We start from the raw sequence: 21,195 nt of genomic DNA, 5'->3' as shown, positions 1-21,195 counted from the left end.
CGTAGTATAATGTAGCCTTCGCTCTTCTTTTTGACCTTTGCACTCTTAACTGAAAGTAGGACAGTGAAAGTAGATCAGTAACAGTATTCCCAGTGAAAGGTGAGCAGTCTTAGCAGAATTAAAAGTAGTGTGTACCTTTACCATTCTTAGCAGAATTAAAAGTAGTGTGTACCTTTAACATCAGATCACGTATTTTACGGATTGATAAATAATGAGAGTGTGCGATAAGGTGATTTTTTGTAAATGGAAGAGTTTAAATAGTTTACTTGTATTTAGTGGCCGGTCACAGTGGGTGAAGTCTACCTTAAAGTGACTCGCTCATGTTTGTAAAATGCACTTTTTTGTACGACGTAATAAAGTGAGACTAAACATAAGGAGTGTTATAATTGAGATATCATAACTCTTCAGCAAATGTTGATATGTGCTGAAATATTGTCTTTGAAGACCACAATTTTCATTCGTTTTTGCGTGATTGGATGATTGACATTATCTACCTGATCATCATGCTGATTTAAACCATGTATTGTTAAAAGGTCAACATATCCATCGTTTTGTATAAGTCCTAGTGGTTAAGGCGTCTATTTCCTTTTTTTCTTGACTAAATCGGCGTTATGGACTAAAAGCAAATATTTTTGTATACTGCTATCCTATTCTTTCCTACCATTTCCTTATTATATAATATAAACAAAGATCAAATAAGTGTTTTCAGATGCATTACAGGAAGAACTTATTTTTGGGCCAAAACCATGAGCGAGTCCCTTTAATAAACTAACCGTCACAGTGCGGTTAACTGATGTTGTAAACGAGCAGGGCAATGAATGATGCAATCTTTTAACAAATTGTGGACCTATTTTGTTAAAAAGGAGCATATACAGTACGTTTATAATTTGATCCGTAAATGAAAGGTTTAAAAGTGACATTTTGTTCAAAATCGTACCGCCCATCACAATTCATAGATTTAAATTTCCATTTTACGACTGGCAATCTATAGCTTGCTCACTATGGCGAATAACCTGACGCTGGCGGACATCACGAGTGCAGCGGAAGTGTTGAAAGAGAGTCCAGATGTGGTCCGGACGCCATTACTACGCCAAGTGCAGGGCATGTGGCCGACCATCGACCAGACCACGGACCTCTACCTCAAACTGGAAAACATGCAGACAACAGGTAGAAAAACAACGTATCATGGTTCGCGTTCAATGTTTTATTGATTCATTTTAGCCCGCTAAAAGTCGAGATAGTAAGAACTATCAGAGACTTTGTGTCGCCGGCGTTACATTTTAAATTCGGCCTTGACTAACAACCGTTTAACGGTCTAGATATTCACATGTGTAAACAATAACAATATGCAATGGTGTAACAAGGCTTTTACAGAGGCCCTGGTTTGAACTTTAGAGTTTAACACCCTGACCATTTCCAGAAAATCAACTGGTTTTAGCGTCGGCATCCATTCGCGGCCGGCTTTGCTGAACACCACCAGATATGCTACGGTTGCATCAAACATGTCCGTGTTATGTAAACGTCCATTTTTTAACTAATGTATTTAACATACCACAATGCTTGTGTCCTTCCTACTTTTGCGCCTAGACGAAGTGATTATTTTTAAGGGTCATTCAAGATCCGAGGCGTGACGAACCAGATGGAGCATCTGCCTTCGGAAGTGAAGGACGGCAGCACGTGCGCCGTGACGTTTTCCGCGGGAAACTACGGCAAGGCGTTCGCCCACTGCATGAGCAGGAAAGGACTTAAGGGGCTGGTCCTCTTGCCGCACACAGCGCCGGAAGATCGCGTGAAAATGATCCAGGTTGGTATAAATGTAATGGGGTAAATTATAACAATATTTATAAAAAAATAGTATACTTCGAATATTTTCTTTTGTAATAGAACATTGTTAACCAAATGCATGCTTTTCATCCCAAGAGTTACGGGTTGGAGGCCCTGAAGGTGCCCTCGAGCGAGATCGAGGATCACGTTGCGGACCATGTCGCGAAGGGCTACATACTGCTACATTCCTTCGATGACATCCATCTCGTGCAGGGATATGGAAGGTGGGATTGTATGCATTAACTGCTATAGTTTTCTGTATGTGATATGAAACAAAAAAAAATAGGTTTTTGCAATGGGCTCATAAGAGCAAACAGGGGAATAAACATTACCATTATTTAGTGTACGGTATTTTCAGAGTTATTGCTCTTTGATTATTTTGTACTTTTTTCCTTAATATTTTTTCACGCTTCTTACGCTCATTGAACTACTAGTAGTACTATTGAAGTTTATTCTAAATAGTCGATACATGACCCATAATCATCCTGCGGTCAACCTAAAGGTCAACTAAAATGTGCTATGTTTTTGAAAACTGAGTTGATGCCTTCTCACTGACAAAGGGTATTCATACCCCCAGTGATACTAAGCATAACAAGAATGTGGTGTTGTGGGGGTATTAATCACATCCAGTGATAGCTCAAGTTAAGGATTGTTGTGTTATGTCACTCTTCGATTTAGCTCGGAAGATCCTTTTTTCTGACGCGGACATCGCAGCAGGGTGTGCGGACCGTCACCGCATGGCTGCGCTTGTTATACATGTATTTCTCCCCGATTTGCTTCAGTATAGCGCTTGAGATACTTGCCGAAGTACCTGACCCTGACATTGTAGTAGTGTGCTGTGGCGGCGCGGGGCTTGTTGCAGGGGTGGCTGCGGGGATCCGCCTCGCCGGATGTGACAAATGCCGTGTGTACGCAGTTGAACCCACCGGAGGTAGGATGCATTCAATAGCAATGAACCTAAGCCAAAGGCCAGAAGAGCTTATGCGATGGTTATGTGTACGTCGTATGTGCGTCCGTGAGTCAGTGCGTGCGTCAGCGCGTCTGTAAACAATTGCGTGTGAACACGATACAGTCTTCAGTTTTGATTGTATCTCAAAGAAACATGTGCAGTACTTAGATGTCCATCAGAGCTTGGTTCCTTTCGAAAATCTGCCAGATCCGCCCATGCATGCCTAGATAATGGGCCTTGAAAGTTAAAAAAATCTATTTTTAGCTAAGTCTATTTTAGCCAAGTCTGCATGAGCGAAGTCTATTTTTAGCCAAGTTTACATGTAAAGTCCGGTTTAGGATTAAAGGGAGACAACTTGCTTTTTGGTTCTGCGGTTGAATTTGTGAATTACTCTCCCTTGTTCTTGTTGAAAGGCTTAAGGCCATTTTTAGCTCTATTGGCCAAAGTGTCTGTCGTTCGCGCATCCATCTAAACACAATTGGTTGTGAATGTTTGTTCAAGTTATGCCCCTGTGGTCATTATTGGCCACGCCCCAGGGTGTACAGGTTTGGTATATTTAAATTGGGAAATGTTTGAATTTTTTTTTGTGTGTTCGCGCATCCCTCTAAACATAATTGCTTGTGACTGTTTGTTCAAATTATACCCCTGGAGTCATTACTGGCCATCCCCCGGGGTTCACAGGTTTGGTATACTTAAATTGGGAATGTTTAAAAATATTTTTGTCTGAACCAGCTATGCAGACCCTTGCTATTTTGAATTAGACATATTTTAGTGGTCCGCTACCATGGTTGTTCAAAGTATGCCCCTGGGGTCAAAACTGGCACTGCCCCGGGGGTCATAAGTTTCCTAGAGACTTATTTAAGAAATATTTTCAAAATCTTCTTGTTTCAAACTACAAGACTCATACCTTTGATATTTGTTGTGGAGCATCATAATTATGAGGACCGTCTAGCAAAACAGTTGAAATTATGCCCCTGGGGCCAAACCTGGCCCCACCCCTTTTGACCTACTTTTTTTATTTTTAAAGCTACAGCAATGAAATTTGAACCATGTGTACAGTTTTGCAAACAAGCATCAATGTTGTCCTCGGATGACCTTGACTTTGACCTTTTGACCAACTTCTTTTTTTAAACATACTGAAATGAAATTTTGACCATGAGTACAGTTTTGAAAGCAAATATTTTTTTCATCAGATGACCTTTACTTGGCACATATTAAAATAGTTCATGCAACGAATCTGCTTACAACACTTTCTGTGCGCAGATGTTTAACATGCAACGTTTACAGCTTACCCAAACACAAAACGTGAACTATATGTTTGTTGCCCATTACCCATACATACCCATACATACATGCTCTGGATTGAAAATGACCAAAAGAGCCATGCCAGTAGATTTATTCATACATGCGGCGTGAATAGTTTATCCCTTTCGCTTAACGTCTGAGTCTTCAGAGTTTCTTTATAAAACGACATATCCATAAATGAATTGTTAAAAATGTTGTATTAATTGTTACAGCACCAACACTTTTCGAAAGTTTCAAGGCTGGTTATGCTGTGAAAATTCCGTCGGTCAAGTCTGTAGCCACCGGTCTTATGCCTCCGTCAACGGGTACGGATTATAGTTGAAATTTTGAAATGTGAACGTTTTTGAACGTTACGTGTGTAACATTTACTCGTCGTCTACCAAAGTACGATCGTAACCAGACAAGTGTTTAATTTTCTATGCTTAAGTAGACTAGTGTTTTACATGACATATTGAAACTTTCTTGCAACATGCTTCAAATATTTGTATGGAATATCCATTATTTTAAACCTAACATTTAATTAACAGTGTGTGTGAATTCGATCTGAATAATTGTTTTTATTAAACTAGGTAAAGTACCGTATATGTTGTGCCAGAAGTACCTTGAGGATGTTCTGCTGGTGACGGACGACGAGCTGCTCATGGGCATGCGGCACCTGTATGACCGAGGCCTCAAGGTTGAGCCTGCTGGAGCCGCCGCCTTCACTGCCCTCCTACAAGCACGAATCCCCGACACTTCAGGCAAGAAAGTGGTCATCGTCGTTACCGGTGGGAATATCACGCCGCCGGAGCTCGCAAAGTTGATAGGATGATATCTGAACTCATGATCTTGTATTGGGCATTCACGCAGTAATACTGCGTTTTTTCAGATAGTTTATTTACCACGTCATAATTATGTTCACATACTGGGGAATAATTTAGACTACCTCGAACGACTTTATTATTTCAGGAATAAAATCTTAAAATAGTATTTAACTTAGTTTTTGGCGACGATGAAGAATTGCGCTGATGAACAATTTATCTAGTAGAATGTAACCCTACCGTAATTCAAATTTTAGTTGGACTCAAAAAGTAGAAAGTACCAGGTAATGAGTCACACATCCTGAAAGGGAAGCAACTGCTTTGTTTACATCGAAAACATGACACCGGAAAATTTTCTGTACTGACAGTAAGCGATTTTTAAGGCTTTCATAATTGCAGTCAACTTATGCACATACAAACTAGATACGACACTTGAAAGTAATACTTGTGAAATGGCTGAGTGCGGCGATGGACGGTTTGACTTTAGGAACTGGATGGGAAACCTTCCGGTCGCCCTACATGACACACCTATCTCGGAATTGGCTATCCCTGGTGGGTATCTTATTATTAAACAGAAATAGAAGGAAATGTACTTATATTAATTATTTTGTCGAACATTGGCTTGATTGCATGAAGTGGGGTTGTCACCGGTACTATCACCCGCCGGGAAAGTCTGTCGGGGCGGGATCGCCGTGGTTCGGGTCCCCTGGGGATCATGTATGCTCACCAACTAATACGTAGGGAGACGAGAGAGCCTGAGTTTGGCTGGTCATAGATTTCCAACTGCAAATTAAAATTTATTCACATCAATAACTTCAATAACAATTCGAGCACTAAACGTGCTTTACTCCAAATAGTCATTGTTGACATGGCAGTTAATAAAGTCTTTGGCAGGTTGTTTTCCATTAAAGATTAAATACTAGCTTCTAAATACTAAGAAGGAATTGAGCTGTTCTTACACCAGTTTCCAGAAAATTAATAACGTCGAAGGCATTGGTGGGTAGCGATTTAGGACCCGTGTACCCGATCTTCAACGCAGCAGTGTAAATAAAGACACATGTATAATCTAGTCCAAATAATTGTACGTTGACGGATTGTTTACGATTTTTGATATGGAAAATCCTTTATATAAGTATTAATAGAAGAATCCCGTATAACACGTCCATTATTTAGACTATTATAGTATCCTGTTGAAATCTGACATGGGAAACGTCGTCCAGTATAAAACAAGTACATGTTAGAAGTTCTTAAAGTTTATCAGTACAAAAGACGTAGTGCCGTGGTGAACATAATCTATGTCAGAATATGAAATAGAAGGTGGAGAAGAAACGTTTTTCTAGCACACCAGATATGCATTTTCCCTGTGAATTCAGCCGTGCTGGAGAACTCCATCTGGCACCCCCATCGCGGCCAGATTAGTCACCCGCTGTGACGTAATACTTTTTTTTATTTTTTATAACACTCCGAGTACCGGGCCTGGAAATTACTCCCCTCGGGTAAGACGACACACGCGATATCTACGCGCCATTTCAGAATAGTTTAATGGATGCTAATACTAAATAAAAGATAGAAGGATATAGAAGAGCAGAGTCAGAACATTGTACATCAATAAAAATTCTAAAACAAAATTGGATAAAAATCTCAAAACGGCCGGACGTCAATCAGGAACTATTTGACGTTCACTTCAAATTACAGCGCGTCAATAAACAACTTTTCACGCGCAATGTGGTGAGATATCTAAAAGAACACCGACTTCCGCACTTTTCCTCGAAAAGGACGTTTTCATCTGCCCTTTCAACAAGCAGCAGACATTAAACACCAACTATCCCCAGTCATTAGGTGGTTTAGCTGTTATATAACCATGCACTAACTGCTACGTCATATGAATATATCACCATACACTTGAAACACGAGTTGTTATATATCAATTTGGACAAGAATGATAATTTTTCTTTAATACCCCCAATTTCTCTGTTTAAAAATATGTTCTGAAATCCAATGTAGGCTGTAACCTTTCGGTGAAATCCATGATGAACCAATGAAACTCTGGTGTAATGTCGTTTCAGGTTCACACAATTCCTTCAGCTACAGTTTAGATCCGAAATCCGAGATAGGTCCCGATGCTGACTCGGCCGTGCGGCTTCTGGGAGGGATTGGCGCGGCCATTATCTATAAGTGGAGTGTGACCCAGGACTGTAGCTTCCGGGATCAGCTGGTCGCCGGCGTCCGGTATTTTGACCTCCGGGTGGCACCCCGGCGGACGACCGGGAAGTTCCACTTTCTCCACACGTTGTTTGGAATCTCGGTCGAAGATGGCGTTAGAGAAATTTTCGAATTCCTCAGAGAACATGACAAAGAAGTAGTGATTCTTGATTTCAACCATTTCTATGACATGTCTGATGAGAAACACACTGAGCTTATACAGAAGTTGATAGATATATGTGGAGAAAAGATCTGCCTGTTTGTTGGTATAGAAAACCTAACGCTTAGTACGATGTGGGAGAATGGTCTACAAGTCATCGTCGTTTATCATAATAAGGTATTGTTATATATGAATGCCTAAACATGTGACAACATATACATCAGAATGTCCGTGAAAGCCCCTCCAGGTAACCAGTGAAAGTTTTGAGATGAACATTGCAAAGCTCAGCTGGATATGACTGTAGAAATTATTAGAGTTAGGCCTAAAATGCTTGTTTAGGGTGACTTCCCTAAAATTACAAGGTAGGGTAGGTATGTTTTTTATACATTCAAATATTATACATTATGCCAAGGTCATTTTCTTGCAAATATCCATATTTCTTGTAAATTTCCCTCATGTTTTGTATATTTTTATATTTACTAAAGCCGGTGGCTTTTTATGCGGGTCGGGTTACCAGAAACAAACATTTGTTGGGCCTTACACATATGCATTGATGATAAAGTAATGAATGGTGGCGTTGAGTACAGGGGACTGTCTGTTTTCGGCTTTTTACTTGTAAAGGTGAACGTTTCAAGCGGGCTTGCATTGATCTGCTGTATGCACTCAGGGGTTTAATCTGAAATCAGGACTGGGAGCTTTTAACTTAAGGGATATTGTAACGTTGAACGAGTATTTTTTTTTGCTCGAACATTTGCATCAGAAACTGAAGAAAGTACCATGAAATGGATATAACTGACTCGGGATACACTTTAAAAAGGGATTTAAGCCCCTTTGCTTTAGACATGAATCCCTCATACTCAAACAGGCCCGGGCTTTTTTAGGATTGGTTATTATCATCTGTTAGAACCCCTGGGTACAACATTATGCAATACATTATTTCGGCAACTGCTTTCTGTTGAACATGGCACACACTCATTTTACCACAAAAACAGCATTCATCTATGTTTAATCTTACCTTTTACAGATGGCCGGAGACTGTTGCCAGCTATGGCCAGGACACGATTGTATCCGCGCACCATGGCCCAACACCCCGAGCGTCACCAAAATGGTGGCTTACCTTGAGCAGACGACGTGCACGTGCAGGCCGGTGATGTTCCATGTGACCCAGTGTATTCTTACAGCGGATACAGGCTTCATCATGAGTCATCTGACCGGAGGTGTCAAGGGGGACCTCGCCAAAAAGGCGAACCCTGCCGCCCTCGCTTGGTTAAAGACAAAGAAGAGAGGGCCACAAGGTGTTAATATTGTGATTGCGGACTATGTCCAGATGGATGACTTTACGAGAAAAGTTATAGAAATTAACTATGTTTAGAAAACTAGTATGTGCAATTGATTATTAGACTTAAAATATCAAACCCTTATTCCGATATAGGCCACTGTGTTAGTTGTCACACTTATAAGAGGATACCACTACATGTATTGACCATGACCAAAACTTTATAACATATCATTGATTTTTCAAACATTTATTCGCCTATATGTGTATGTATGTCGGATTTTTTGTCGTCGGCGCTACACTTGATTGTTCGAACTTGTATATTGGATTTTAAAGGATTTTGTTTTAATTCAACAGCGTTATTGTTTATCGCAGTTGGACGAATGCCCTAAGTGTGCAGGACTTAGACCATCGAGCACAGCATTGCTGCTGAAATTGGTATCTTCATTGTTACAAAACGTCAAGCAAGACGGAGGGTACTTCAAATGTATACATAACGTTTTCCCATAAGGCAGTCCTTTCGAAAGGTCACAAGCATACAAATGGCGTATTGGCACACATCTAGGGGTTACGGTTTAATTAAGACGTCGGATAGGCGTTTTCTATAACGTCTCTGGCCCCAATTTCTCGAAACTTCTTAACTCCCTTATAACAGGTTTAACTAAGCTCACTACTTTTGTCTTTCAATAATTTGCGTAATATTTAATTCTGTAAGTGTTTTTTATGCCTTAGATGGATATTATCATTATGAATATCACAATAAACCATTTTTTATTAATCAAATTACACTTTAAGAATGTAATTTGCCTTATTGAAATAAGCTACTTAAGCCTGTTAAGCTTAAGAAGTTTCGAGAAATTGGGGCCTGGAAATTAAACATGCATTCTTTACTATTTTTATTTGAAACAACTCCTGACACTGTAGCTATTTTAACTTTATAGGATATTAGTTCAAATAAAATGTTTGTGCTTATTTGATAACATCAGACTTTCTTGTTGAATACGTGAATTTCGGATCAGTCTTTTCAGAGAGTATTTATAAAGCAGTTCAGCTCATATTAAGACTTGGTATATCAATAGACTTCGGTGCAGCTCATTTGAAAACTTGGTAGATCTATAGACCTCGATGCAGCTCATGTTAAAGCAAGTAGATCCATAGACTTCAGTGATAAGCATTACTTCAGACACACGCATTTAAATAATTGATTACACTTCATCGCGTTTGTCTTTTCCACTATCCCAACACAATGCTGATCGAGGCTGTTACTTCTGTTAAATAATAGTTGGTCAATAAATGTGGAGGTTTCATATGACACCTTCTGAACAAAACACACGTGGTACTTGATGAAACCAGAGAGCCTTAAATCAGAGTTTAATATTATCAATGTACAAACGGACACATACCGTATCTGACAATGTAAGAAAATCTATTGCTTTAATTGTACATTTGACACATTCATTCATTCATTCATTGTATTTATAATTTTCTAAATAATTCAAACTATGATGACTCGTTTTTCCCGATTTTTTTATTCTTTTAAGCTTGATATAAGCTAAGTTTATGACTTACACGACATTCTTCTCATTTATTGTAATAACGTTTCATATTTTTAAAAGTAAGATGCATTTTAAACATTTTTTCCAAATGTTGTGCATAACATGACATAAAATTTAAACAAGATTGTGTAATCTTGGGCAATGTGTCTTAAATCTTCATTATCTCTGAAATTAAAGTAACCGCAGTATACATACACAACCTTTATGGAATATTTATGGAACTAGAAAATTTATTAAAGTGATTTGTAAGCGGACAAGGCTTAGATTTTTAAGGAGAGCTATTGATAGCTAAGAGACAACTTGGAACACGAAACTGTAACCATCAGGTGACTTTTCTTATAATGCTCATTCACTCTGTGGAATTCAGAAAGCAGATCAGCACTGTGTGAAGTGTAGTGTCAAGGAGTAAAAGAAGTATAGACGGTGCAACAGCAAAGCGAAAGTACCGAGGTGCGAGTTCGATACCGGAAGTGACGGAGTGAGGGCAAGGACATGTTGCATGCAGTCTTATGGACCAGCTTGGGACTGCTTGGAGCCGTGATCGCCGCAGCTGTATGCAGCTGCTTTTGTCTCTATTATCCGAAACACTGGTACTTGTTGCTCATGATTAAATTGTGATTGTACATTGAGAACTCATCGCGCTGTGGTCTGTCATGAAATTTTAGATTCAAAAATAAAAATTTTCTTCTTTAGTTTGAGATTATTATTTATCCAAGTTCGTTTACTTCAGTACAAATGTACAATGGAGTTGTAAAAACTCACACATACAAATGTCCGTATTTGTTATTATAGCATTTCGGAAAAACACAGCAACATTACCTCAGTAAAAACAGTGGACAGTGGGAGCAATTATTCAAGAAACGTTTCTGCCGTCGACCTGGATGTCCCGTCGCTTAGCAAAGGAGAGATAAGAACCGTTAAGAAGGGAACCTTCCAATAACAACTGCTGAAGGACATTGCACCGCTTCATGTGCAGTTAATAAGCGTCTAACTGAAATAAATACAAGTTTGATATTCTAATAAATTGAAGCGTCTTTACACGCATACAGGGTACAGGGTAAAGTCTTGATTAATCTATCGCTTAATAATGCTTCACATGCCAATGGTGTTTTGTTTTATATTAAATAGTGGCATTCTAGTCTGTATTATTTTATTATTTTTAAGGCGATGTTTTGTGAGTGAATTTTTGTTGTTGGCGTCCGTGTATAAAAACTTAAAACAGTATGAACATATTGAACTTAGCACAAACGTTGCCGGCGACAATACGAGCATGGCTAACACGTCTGGGTTTAACTGGGAGTAAGTCATTGGTCGCAGATTTAAATAAGTTGTTTTATGCGCCTTTAAAACAGATGAGAGTCGACTTGCAACTTGCTTTTGTCCGTTATTGATAGCGGCATTCGACATCCAACTTGTTTTCATCTCTTGTTTAGTTAGCTTCATATTTTGATTGTACTTTTCTTATTATAAGTGTTCGTACAAATGTTCCTTGTCATTTCAAACTTCAAACCTAAAATAATTGACTTAAATTGTATACTGTTATCTTTTGTATCAATTTCTTAGTAAAAGTAAAATCAAACTCTCAGAAAATCATCCTACCATCCTAAATAACTTAGCAGACACTTCGCCCACATTGTAATTTTACGTTAAATAAAACAAAGTATTAATTAAAACAATGAGTCGACACTCTTAAATATGTTCGATGTGACAATGTGTACTTTGTGAGACCACTTAATATGATTTTCATCCACGTTGTTGCGTGGATAAGAACGCTGAGTTGCCCTCTCCAGTAAAGGAAACATGTAACAATACTCTCCGGCCTAAGTCTGCAGCGCCAAAGCACCTCCTCTCGTGATAACACATCCATTGTGGGTGAACGGACACCGGATGTAGCTCAAAAAGTGATAACTAAACAGACAAACATGCAATTGGTTTTCTTTACCAGAGGTAAGATCTTTCTGTGTTAACGCTTATCACTGTATCCACAAATGAAACAACTAATAGAGCTTATAGCTGAATGCTAAATTTGGCCTATGGAGTACTTTATAATCCTTACGATCTAGTAGACCATGAAAAGTGTTACTTCAAATCTGAGATGATCACCTCAAAACTCACAGAATTTCGACAAGTATTGTTATTTCTAGGTAATATATGGAATAAATAAACAATTTGAATTGAAGGATTGTACAAGCATTTGCTTAACTATTTTTATTGTAAGAACTGGTAAGGTCACTTTTAAACTGTTAAAGATATGCCCTTAGAAATGTTCACAGTATTGTACTGGGGAACGTCGTATTATGTACTGAGGATAGTTTCAAAGTTGAGAAATGTGTACTGGGGATAGCATGTAAAATGAGACAAAAAATGATAGTTACATTGTTTATATATAATATACATGTATGTCTAATTCGAACCTTCAAATAATCTGCAAATACAGTACAATTTGATAAGAAATTATTGAGCAAACTTTAGTACGTTTTGTGTTCCTCAATAAATCAGATTACCGACGTATTTCAAATATTTAAATATTTGCGACTCGAACGTTGATGCATATGATAAACACATCATGGTTAACTAATCTATATGAATGAAACAGTTTTAAGTACATATAGATACAAAAAACAACAACAACAACATTATTTTCTCTTATCCCTCAATATGGACAACATCGAACAATTTCCCCGAGCTTGCGTAGAGGTAAAACGCCGTAATCATTATCACAGTCTCGTTATTCTAATTACAATGAAATCGCTCGAATCAGTTTTTATTCTTATTTTCTTTTTTGTTTTTTTTTATGTTTGAAATCGTACCACATTACTGAACAATTTTGAGCGAGCAACTAACTACATCACCTAACTTCCTTAGCATTTAAAAGACTTCCTTTGAAACCATGACTTTCTTACAGACTCCCTTCTTTGATAGCATCCAAGGATTTAGTTAGAAACTTCATTGTTAATGTCAACCTTCGAGGATATAAGTTTTATTACATTTCTTTATTCAACAAACTTGACTGTCAGTATTATAAAGGCATGGCCGCATTCAGCACTCTCAAAGCTTCGATACATGAATGTGTGTTGAGATATGTAAAACTAATGTACTAGCAATTACATACATAATTTATAATGCTTTTTGTTTGGAAATATTCTATATGATATCAGTAAAAACAGTAGACAATGTTTATAATTTAGTTGTCAACTTGTCCCTAAATGTAGCCTTAGTCCATCAGTGCTTTCGGCACTTTGATTTCATTCGATCTTGGTTTGTCTTGGCAGTCAGTTGACTTAAAAAAATCAATTTAACCCGCCCACCCAACCCTTTATTATTCGGCATTATAAAACAATTGTTTGTGTTGAATAATATGTTTGTCGTGCATGGGATTATTGTGTTAATATTGTAGTGTTAAGAATAACAATTGTCTTTATGTTGCTTCATGCATTAACTAAAAAAAATTGAAGTTGCGGTTTTGTTTCTATGCATAAGATGCATCACATTTATCATGTTAATGATAAGTGCAACTTAGCTTAAGGCGAATTTCTACATATATGTGTTAGGTTATATAATTGAAATGAGAATTATTTGTATTAAAATTTCTTTAATATTCAGCTACATAAAGAGCTGAGGATAATTGCAGTCAACTTACAAACTTGACAAGACTCTTAAAAATAATACTTGTGAAATGGCTGAGAGCGGCGATGGACGATCTGACTTAAGAAACTGGATGGGGAACCTTCCCGTTGCCCTACATGACACGCGCATCTCGGAATTGGCTATCCCTGGTGGGTATCTTATTATTAAACAGACATAGTAGGAAATGTTCTTAGAGCGAACGTTGTGTCAAATATTGGCTCGTTTGCGTGAATTTGGGTTGTTACCGGTGCTATCACCGACGGGGAAAGCCTATAGGGGCGAAATCGCCGCGGTTCGGGCCCCTGGGGATCATGTATGCTCACCAACTATTAGGTAGGGAGACGAGAGTTTTCTAACTGCAATTAAAGTTTTTCACACTATCAAGAACTTCAATAAAAATCCAAGTCCCTACTAAGAATGGTGATTGTTGACATGACAATTTACAAAGTCTCTGGCAGGCTATTGTTAGAAAACGTTGTTTTCATTAGCGGATTAAGAAGGGATGGATAAGTTCTGAAACCATTATATATATAGTAAATCCTTTCCGGCTCCCGCACGTTCCTTCTGATTATTACATCCGCCCCGCAAACATGCGAAAGATACTTATATTATTTACTTCAACATTATTTAAACCAGCTTCCCCAAGTCATTAGGCGGTTTAACTGTAATGGTCGGGTAACGGGTACTAAAAACATATATCCAGCCCACGGTTACCTGCCCTAATTTAGTGCTAAGCCATATGAATTTATCATTAAATACTTGAAATGAGAGTGGTTTTGCATCAATTTGGACAAGAATGATACTCGAGATATTTCTAAAATATCCCCAATTAAATATATTTTCTGCTAATGATATGTAGGCTGTAACCGTTCGGTGAAATCCTGGATACACCCATGAAAAAATGTCGTTTCAGGCTCACACGATTCCTTCAGCTACAGTTTAGATCCGAAATCCGAGATAGGTCCCGATGCCGTCCCGTTCGTGCAATTTCTTGGAAGGATTGGTGCGGCCTGTATCTATAAGTGGAGCGTGTCCCAGGATTTTAGCTTCCGGGAGCAGCTGGTCGCCGGCGTCAGGTATTTTGACCTCCGGGTGGCACCCCGGCGGACGACGGGGAAGTTCCACTTTCTCCACACGTTGTTTGGGATCTCGGTCGAAGATGGTGTTAGAGAAATTTTCGATTTCCTAAGAGAACATGACAAAGAAGTAGTGATTCTGGATTTCAACCATTTCTATGACATGTCTGATGAGAAACACACTGAGCTTATACAGAAGTTGATAGATATATGTGGAGAAAAGATGTGTGTGTTTGTTGGAATAGAAAACCTAACGCTTAGTACGATGTGGGAGAATGGTCTACAAGTCATCGTCATTTATCACAATAAGGTATGGGCATGAATGCCTACAAATAATGTTATTTCAAGTTTTAGGATGTGGCAACAGTGCAGTAAATTAGAATGTCCGTCAAAATTCCGTCAGTTGAATTCCGGATAAGGTTGTAAGATGAACATTACATATCTCAGCAGGATAAGCCTTTAGCAAATGTTAAAGTATGGCCACAAAAATGTTTGTTTAGTGCAACATCCCCCAATTACTAAGTAGGTCAGGTAGCATATTGTTCTTGCAAATATTGTCGGGGGTCTACCCATGTTTCACGCTAGTGAAATGTACTTGACGCAAATGAATATGGACACTTGCTAATGAACACAATATACAGTTTCGACTTCTTGTGAGCCCTGCCAACAAGCTCAGTTTGGCTCTCAGGTGACCGACTCATCTCTGATATTAAGCAGACAATCTATAGTCCGTACCAATTTTAACCACGTATTGAAAACAGTTTGTAAGTTTTATAATGTTTTGTTAAATAACACTCGATCTGAGAACCATTGTTCCAACAGATGTAATATGTATTTACATCATAATATTTATTAACTTTCACTAAACACTACGTCTTCCGCTGGTGCGCACGTTCCGTAAATACCGAATTATATTATATTTTTTATATTAACCATGAATCTCGCGATGTTAATTCAGCAATATAACGCGATTTTAATATTGTTCTGTTATAAAAATCTAAGCGAGGTAACACAGACAAGTCATCCTTCTTGCTCAATAATGATGTATGTCCTTGTTATCTTAGATACATTCCAATATGGAGTCTGAGGTGGACGGTTTTGACAACTGTGTTGCACAAAAGCAGTTGAATTACCGCATTGATCAACTTACATCATTGTTGCCTAGCGTCTCTCATAGGATTGCTGAATGTCCACACAAGAAAGAGTTTAAGGGCTTCTTTTGAACGCAACAGGGTCGGGACAGGGAGCCGATACTCGATCCAGCAAGAATCCGGCTAAAGCCCAGCAGAGCGAAAAGAGGTAAGTAGCAAACTTGTTTTTGATTAAACCGTACCATCCAATACAGTACCAGACACCCATCGGCAGTCAGTGTTTCATTTAATGAGACCACATTGACGTTTACATGAGACGTTTACAATACCAGTACGTATGGGTAATGTAGGAGTAAACGCCATGGTCGAATCGGCCGCTGAGGTAACTATCTTTTTGACCTTTTTCTCAGAGCATAAAAAGCCCCCAAATAAACTTCGTGACGTGAGGCTCGACACAATCGGTCGGAAAATGTCCATGCAAGGCTTCATTGCTGAAGCTGTTAATCGGCAACCTTTGTCATATCGGTCCATTCTATGTCGCCCTCATTAAGCAAGAAATGTACTTTGTGGTGGACCTCATGAAGCAAGGTAATGACATACATGAACTACGAGGGTTGCGAGATAACTCTGGTTAGATGGGTGCACCTATTGTTGCTCGTGTGACAGTCGCAAATCTCCGTGTCATCCCTCCTAACTCACTAGCAAACGTAGATTGTGTCATAAGCTCCGAGGTGCCAGACTACTATGTGGAGCCTTGTGAAGATGGTAAGGTGTTTGGTCGTAGGATAATGCGCAAAGCTGTGTATTGTCAAAGCAAGCGACAGTTGCCATCTCCTTAGAAGAGTAAAAGTGGTGGGTTGGTGCCTATCCCGCCAATTAAATGGACCATACCGTCTCCTCAGTCGCCCAAGAAGATCGAGACACACATTTACTAATCACGAGTGCCCAGTCTTTGTCTGATCAAACAACCAAGGTACCACAGACCCCCCCCCCCCCCAGAGTATGTTCGAAGCATCTATTGAACGTTTGACAGCTGACCAACAAGTTGCACTAGCGCAGCTCTTGACCTCCTATGAAGATGTGTTTGTTAAAGACGAACTCTATCTCGGTTCATTAATCAACATTGAACATGGTATCGTCCCTGGTAATGCCACGCCCATAAATCAGCGTCTTCGCAGAACAACCCCTGCATCTTCAGAAGAAGAGGTTGCAAGCTGGTGTCATATAGAATCTAAGTCATACGTTGCAGCGTAATAGACTTCATGGTCAGAAACTAAAAGCAAAGAAATGTGAATTTCTCGGCAGAATAGTAAGTAGCAGTACATACGTTATGACTTCTGCTGGTATTGAAGCAGTTTCTAACTGGGCCGTTCCCGAGTGCTCAAAAGACGCTGAGCGCTTCATGTGTCATGCTTACTTTCACCGGAGCTTTATCAAGATTTCTCTCAGATAGGTGAGCCGCTTTATGCGACAAGCACCAGAGGGGCGAGGAACAGCGAAATGCGTTTGACCTACTTAATAAGGATTTGTTAACGACCGGCGCAGAACTTCTGCAAATTCAAAACGGTGTCGATTATGTCGTTGCATACGGCAGTTACGCTCTAACAAGGGGGCTGAAAAGAGCTGTTAGCACTTGTCAGATTTACTCGACAGTATAGACATTATTTTCATGGTAGATTTTTCAAGGTCCGAAACGAGAGCTCAAGTTTGACTTGGTTGTTGAATTTCAAGGAGCCGCAATGTCAGCTAGCTCGTTCGATTGAGGAATTGGCTCAGTTCAACATGAAAATGAAGGATCGGCCAGGAAAGAAGCATGGGAATGCAGATGCGTTATCTCGTAGACCACACCCTGGTCACTGCAATTCATATGTCGCTGGAGTTGCAGCTGAAGATGTTCCTTGCGGGAGTTGTAAGTATGACGTGAGGACTGACACCAACGGGGTTCATTTTCCCGGGAAGTAGATGTAGTTTCGATGGCCGCACAGAAGGCTGAGGTTGGTGAAGGTATCGCCTTCGTTAATTCAGCAACCGGGAGCTTTTGTCATGAAGTTAGGGCTACTGCCGCATTTGGAAGTGCGCAGCGGGCACATATTATCGCGTAGTTGGAGGGCTCAGTGATGCAGAGCGAGGCTGTGTACAGGGGATCAGCGAGTGCTCAATACATTACAGAGCTACAGCACCATTCCTGTGACAACTGTGGCAAGCCGGTTGACCGAGGGTGTTCTCCGCCAATAGTTGCCTCTGAAGTAGGATACTCAGGTTTCTCCGACAGCAGTGCAGACTAGTCCACTGGCTACTCTGCCAGTGCCTTGTGTAGCAGATAGCAGGACATGCGGTCCTGGAGGGTAAGATGTTTTTATTGAGACCCTGAAAAAGGATGATGTGGTCAGTGTCAATGTTTGCAGACATAGGAGAGTCATATGGGGATTTACCTCGAGTGATCTCCGTGAGGCCCAGGGTGCAGATAACGATCATTGGACCAGTCATAAAGCAGTGGTCGGGTTAGTTCATGTTCACTTGGCTTGTATTCAGTCAACCCTCGGCGTGGTCCGAACAAAAGAAACAGGGGAGAGTGTAGTGCGAATGCACTATTTGACCTATTTAGTTATAAAGTGCTTACGTCACTGGTCTGTGCGCAGATCTCGGGGAGTTTGAGAACAGCTGTTGTACAATCAGACGTGCTGTGAACTCTTCATCAAGACCCAACATATCATTATCTATAAGGGTAAGCTGGGTTTGGTCCAGATGTATACTAGGGAATACTTCAATAACAAAATGGCTGACAATGTGTGAGTACAGGAAATTTACGATCAATACATGCAAGAAATAAGATAAAACGTCGCACCTGTGGTGCGGAAAACAAATGCATTTTAACACCAACATTACGAAGAAAGCCATAATTGAACGTTTTGAATCTTAATCGCTTGTAATTAACGGGTGGGGTAAAGTCTATCTGATTTGCTGTTTTGACAAATGCGAATCCAGAATCAGTTCATGATATTTTTAACCCTGCGAATGTCAAAATGCTCTCAATGGAATGTGGAAAGTGTAGAATTAGATGAATAGTAATATTACATGTAATTATTTATTATTTTCAGGTATGGTAGCACTTATGTTTAATAATAACAATAACAATTTTAACTTGAAATTCAGGTCTCTTCTACAAAAAAATACTTCATGGAGTGTCAAAATATCTGGGCACAACAAATTCGCTCATATACTGTTGTTATTATGGCGCATTATTTTGCAAAAGTAACAGCTTATGTTTAAAAAGTGTGTTTATGGTGTTTTGTTTTTTTACTAAGGTCGGCGGCTTTTATGTGGTAGGGTCACGCACGCGTTCCCCGAAACAAACATTTTAGGCCTTAAGTATAAGCGTTGGTAAACAAGTAATGCAAGGTGGAGTTGATGGGATTGAGCTGCTCTATGTACTCAGAGGTTCTAAACTTCAGATTAACCCTAAAATCAAAATTGATTTTTTTTATCCACAGGTTATTGTATTGTTGCACAAGTTGTGTGTTTTTGTATGGACATTGAAATGAATATAACTGACTTAAGAAACACTTAAAAAAGGAGTCTTAGATTCACTGCTTAGGGCCCTTACACTCAAACAGGCCCGGGCTTTTTCAGGATTGGCAATTGTCAGCTGTTAGAACCCCTGGGTACAACATTATGCCATACATCATTTCGGCAACTGCTTCCTGTTTACCATGGCACACACTCATTTAACCACAGAAATAGAAAATGTTTATTTTTAATCTTACCTTTTACAGATGGCCAGAGACTTTTGCCAGCTATGGCCAGGAAACGATTGTATCTTCTCACCATGGCCGCACACCACGAGCGTCACCAAAATGGTGGCTTTCCTTGAGCAGACGACGTCAACGTGCAAGCCGATGATGTTCCATGTGGCCCAATGTGTTCTTCCACCGGATACATGCTTCATCATGAGTCATCTGACAGGAGGTATCAAGGGAGACCTCGCCAAAAATGCGAACCCTGCTGCCCTCGCTTGGTTAAAGACAAAGAAGAGAGGACCAAAAGGTGTTAATATTGCGATGGCGGACTATATGCAGATGGATGACTTTACGAGAAAGGTTATAGAAATGAACTATGTTTAGAAATATATATTGTGCAATTGTTTATTACACTTTAAAATATTACATTTTTAATTAGGCCACTGTGCTAGCTGACACACTAATAAACTATTAAAGACGATACAACTAATGCCCATGGCCAAAAAATCTGTTGATATCTCATTTATTTTATGATTGCCTATAGATCTATGTATGTCGTCGTTTGTCGTCGTCGGCGCTATATGTGCTTGTTCGGAGCGCTGGCTTAAGGGATTTTGTTTTAATTCAATATCTTTATTGATTATCGCAGTTGGACGAATGCCCTTAGTATGCAGGACTATAAACACTTAGCTGAAATTATTTTAAAGACATTTGTATCTGAAATGATGCAAAACTTTGTCAAGCAAGACGGATGGGATCCTTCAAATGTATTCATGAAGTGATTCTATCCACAAGGCAATCTTTTCGAAAGGTAACTAAGGGTTATGGTTTGATATGGCCGGTGCAGCTCATATTCACACTTGGTAGACCCATAAACTTCGGTGATTTATACTACATCAGATACTCGCATTTAAATAATTGATTATTCTTCTTCGCGTTTGTCTTTTCAATTATTCCAACACAAAACTTGTCGAAGCTGTTTCTTCTGTTAAATAATAGTTGGTCATTGAATGTGGAGGTTTCACATGACACCATCTGAATAAAACAAAACACATGGTTCTTGATGATCCCAGAGAGCCTTAAAACAGAATTTAACATTATCAATGTACAAACGGATCTCCATCTTGCAAGTATTTTAGTTTCAAATTGATATTTTCTTGTTCTGATACATGTAATAAATTATATTGTTGCTGATATGGTTGTTTACGGTTGCGGACACTTACCATATCTGACAAAGTAAGAAGGTATCTAGAAAGTAATGCTATAACGGTACATTTGACAGATTCATTCAATCCTTGAACTTATAATTTTCGAAAACAATTCATACAATGATGTATAAGTTTTGTTGTATTTTTATTTTTTTTTTAAGCTTGATGTAAGCTAAGTTTATGACGTACACGACATTTTTTTTCTTTTATTGTAATAACGTTTCATATTTATCAAAAGTAAGATGCATTTTTAAATATTTTTTCCAAATGAAGTGCATAACATAAAATTTAAACACGATTGTTTAATCTTGAACAATGTGTATAAAATCTTCATTATTTCTGAAATTAAAGTAACTGCAGTATACATACACAACCCTTATGGAA

At 39.1% G+C, this 21,195-nt stretch overlaps 3 protein-coding genes and 1 long non-coding RNA gene across 4 annotated transcripts; all 4 read left to right on the top strand.

Moving 5' to 3' along the window:
* Positions 1–79: 79 nt before the first annotated feature.
* Positions 80–5,022, top strand: LOC128217857 (L-threonine ammonia-lyase-like). Its single transcript, XM_052925279.1, has 7 exons — positions 80–99; positions 992–1,167; positions 1,608–1,804; positions 1,921–2,048; positions 2,607–2,755; positions 4,291–4,383; positions 4,648–5,022. The coding sequence occupies exons 2-7, from the start codon at positions 1,002–1,004 to the stop codon at positions 4,887–4,889; spliced, it is 975 nt and encodes a 324-aa protein (XP_052781239.1). The 5' UTR covers positions 80–99; positions 992–1,001; the 3' UTR covers positions 4,890–5,022.
* Positions 5,023–5,192: 170 nt separating this feature from the next.
* On the top strand, positions 5,193–8,865 carry LOC128217858 (PI-PLC X domain-containing protein 2-like). Its single transcript, XM_052925280.1, has 3 exons — positions 5,193–5,430; positions 6,945–7,417; positions 8,265–8,865. The coding sequence occupies exons 1-3, from the start codon at positions 5,331–5,333 to the stop codon at positions 8,610–8,612; spliced, it is 921 nt and encodes a 306-aa protein (XP_052781240.1). The 5' UTR covers positions 5,193–5,330; the 3' UTR covers positions 8,613–8,865.
* Positions 8,866–9,901: 1,036 nt separating this feature from the next.
* On the top strand, positions 9,902–11,233 carry LOC128216412 (uncharacterized). The gene is made up of 3 exons (XR_008258067.1): positions 9,902–9,932; positions 10,440–10,662; positions 10,865–11,233. It is a non-coding gene; the product is annotated as an uncharacterized LOC128216412 (long non-coding RNA).
* A 2,342-nt stretch (positions 11,234–13,575) lies between these two features.
* Positions 13,576–20,797, top strand: LOC128216407 (PI-PLC X domain-containing protein 2-like). The gene is made up of 3 exons (XM_052922966.1): positions 13,576–13,848; positions 14,613–15,085; positions 19,640–20,797. Exons 1-3 carry the CDS (start codon positions 13,749–13,751, stop codon positions 19,985–19,987), a joined length of 921 nt encoding a protein of 306 aa, XP_052778926.1. The 5' UTR covers positions 13,576–13,748; the 3' UTR covers positions 19,988–20,797.
* Positions 20,798–21,195: the final 398 nt, after the last annotated feature.

The sequence above is a fragment of the Mya arenaria genome, chromosome 14 (assembly GCF_026914265.1).
Source record: "Mya arenaria isolate MELC-2E11 chromosome 14, ASM2691426v1".
In the NCBI taxonomy this organism is placed as follows: domain Eukaryota; kingdom Metazoa; phylum Mollusca; class Bivalvia; order Myida; family Myidae; genus Mya; species Mya arenaria.
The sequence above is the reverse complement of the archived record's forward strand: the minus strand, read 5'-3'. Positions and strand labels throughout refer to the sequence as shown.

Coding starts and splice junctions, on each gene's coding strand:
- LOC128217857 (XM_052925279.1), top strand. CDS start 1,002: ATGGCGAATAACCTGACGCTGGCGGACATCACGAGTGCAGCGGAAGTG. Junction 1,805..1,920: donor ATCGCGTGAAAATGATCCAG/GTTGGTATAAAT, acceptor TTTCATCCCAAG/AGTTACGGGTTGGAGGCCCT. Junction 4,384..4,647: donor TCTTATGCCTCCGTCAACGG/GTACGGATTATA, acceptor TTATTAAACTAG/GTAAAGTACCGTATATGTTG.
- LOC128217858 (XM_052925280.1), top strand. CDS start 5,331: ATGGCTGAGTGCGGCGATGGACGGTTTGACTTTAGGAACTGGATGGGA. Junction 5,431..6,944: donor CTCGGAATTGGCTATCCCTG/GTGGGTATCTTA, acceptor ATGTCGTTTCAG/GTTCACACAATTCCTTCAGC. Junction 7,418..8,264: donor TCGTCGTTTATCATAATAAG/GTATTGTTATAT, acceptor TACCTTTTACAG/ATGGCCGGAGACTGTTGCCA.
- LOC128216407 (XM_052922966.1), top strand. CDS start 13,749: ATGGCTGAGAGCGGCGATGGACGATCTGACTTAAGAAACTGGATGGGG. Junction 13,849..14,612: donor CTCGGAATTGGCTATCCCTG/GTGGGTATCTTA, acceptor ATGTCGTTTCAG/GCTCACACGATTCCTTCAGC. Junction 15,086..19,639: donor TCGTCATTTATCACAATAAG/GTATGGGCATGA, acceptor TACCTTTTACAG/ATGGCCAGAGACTTTTGCCA.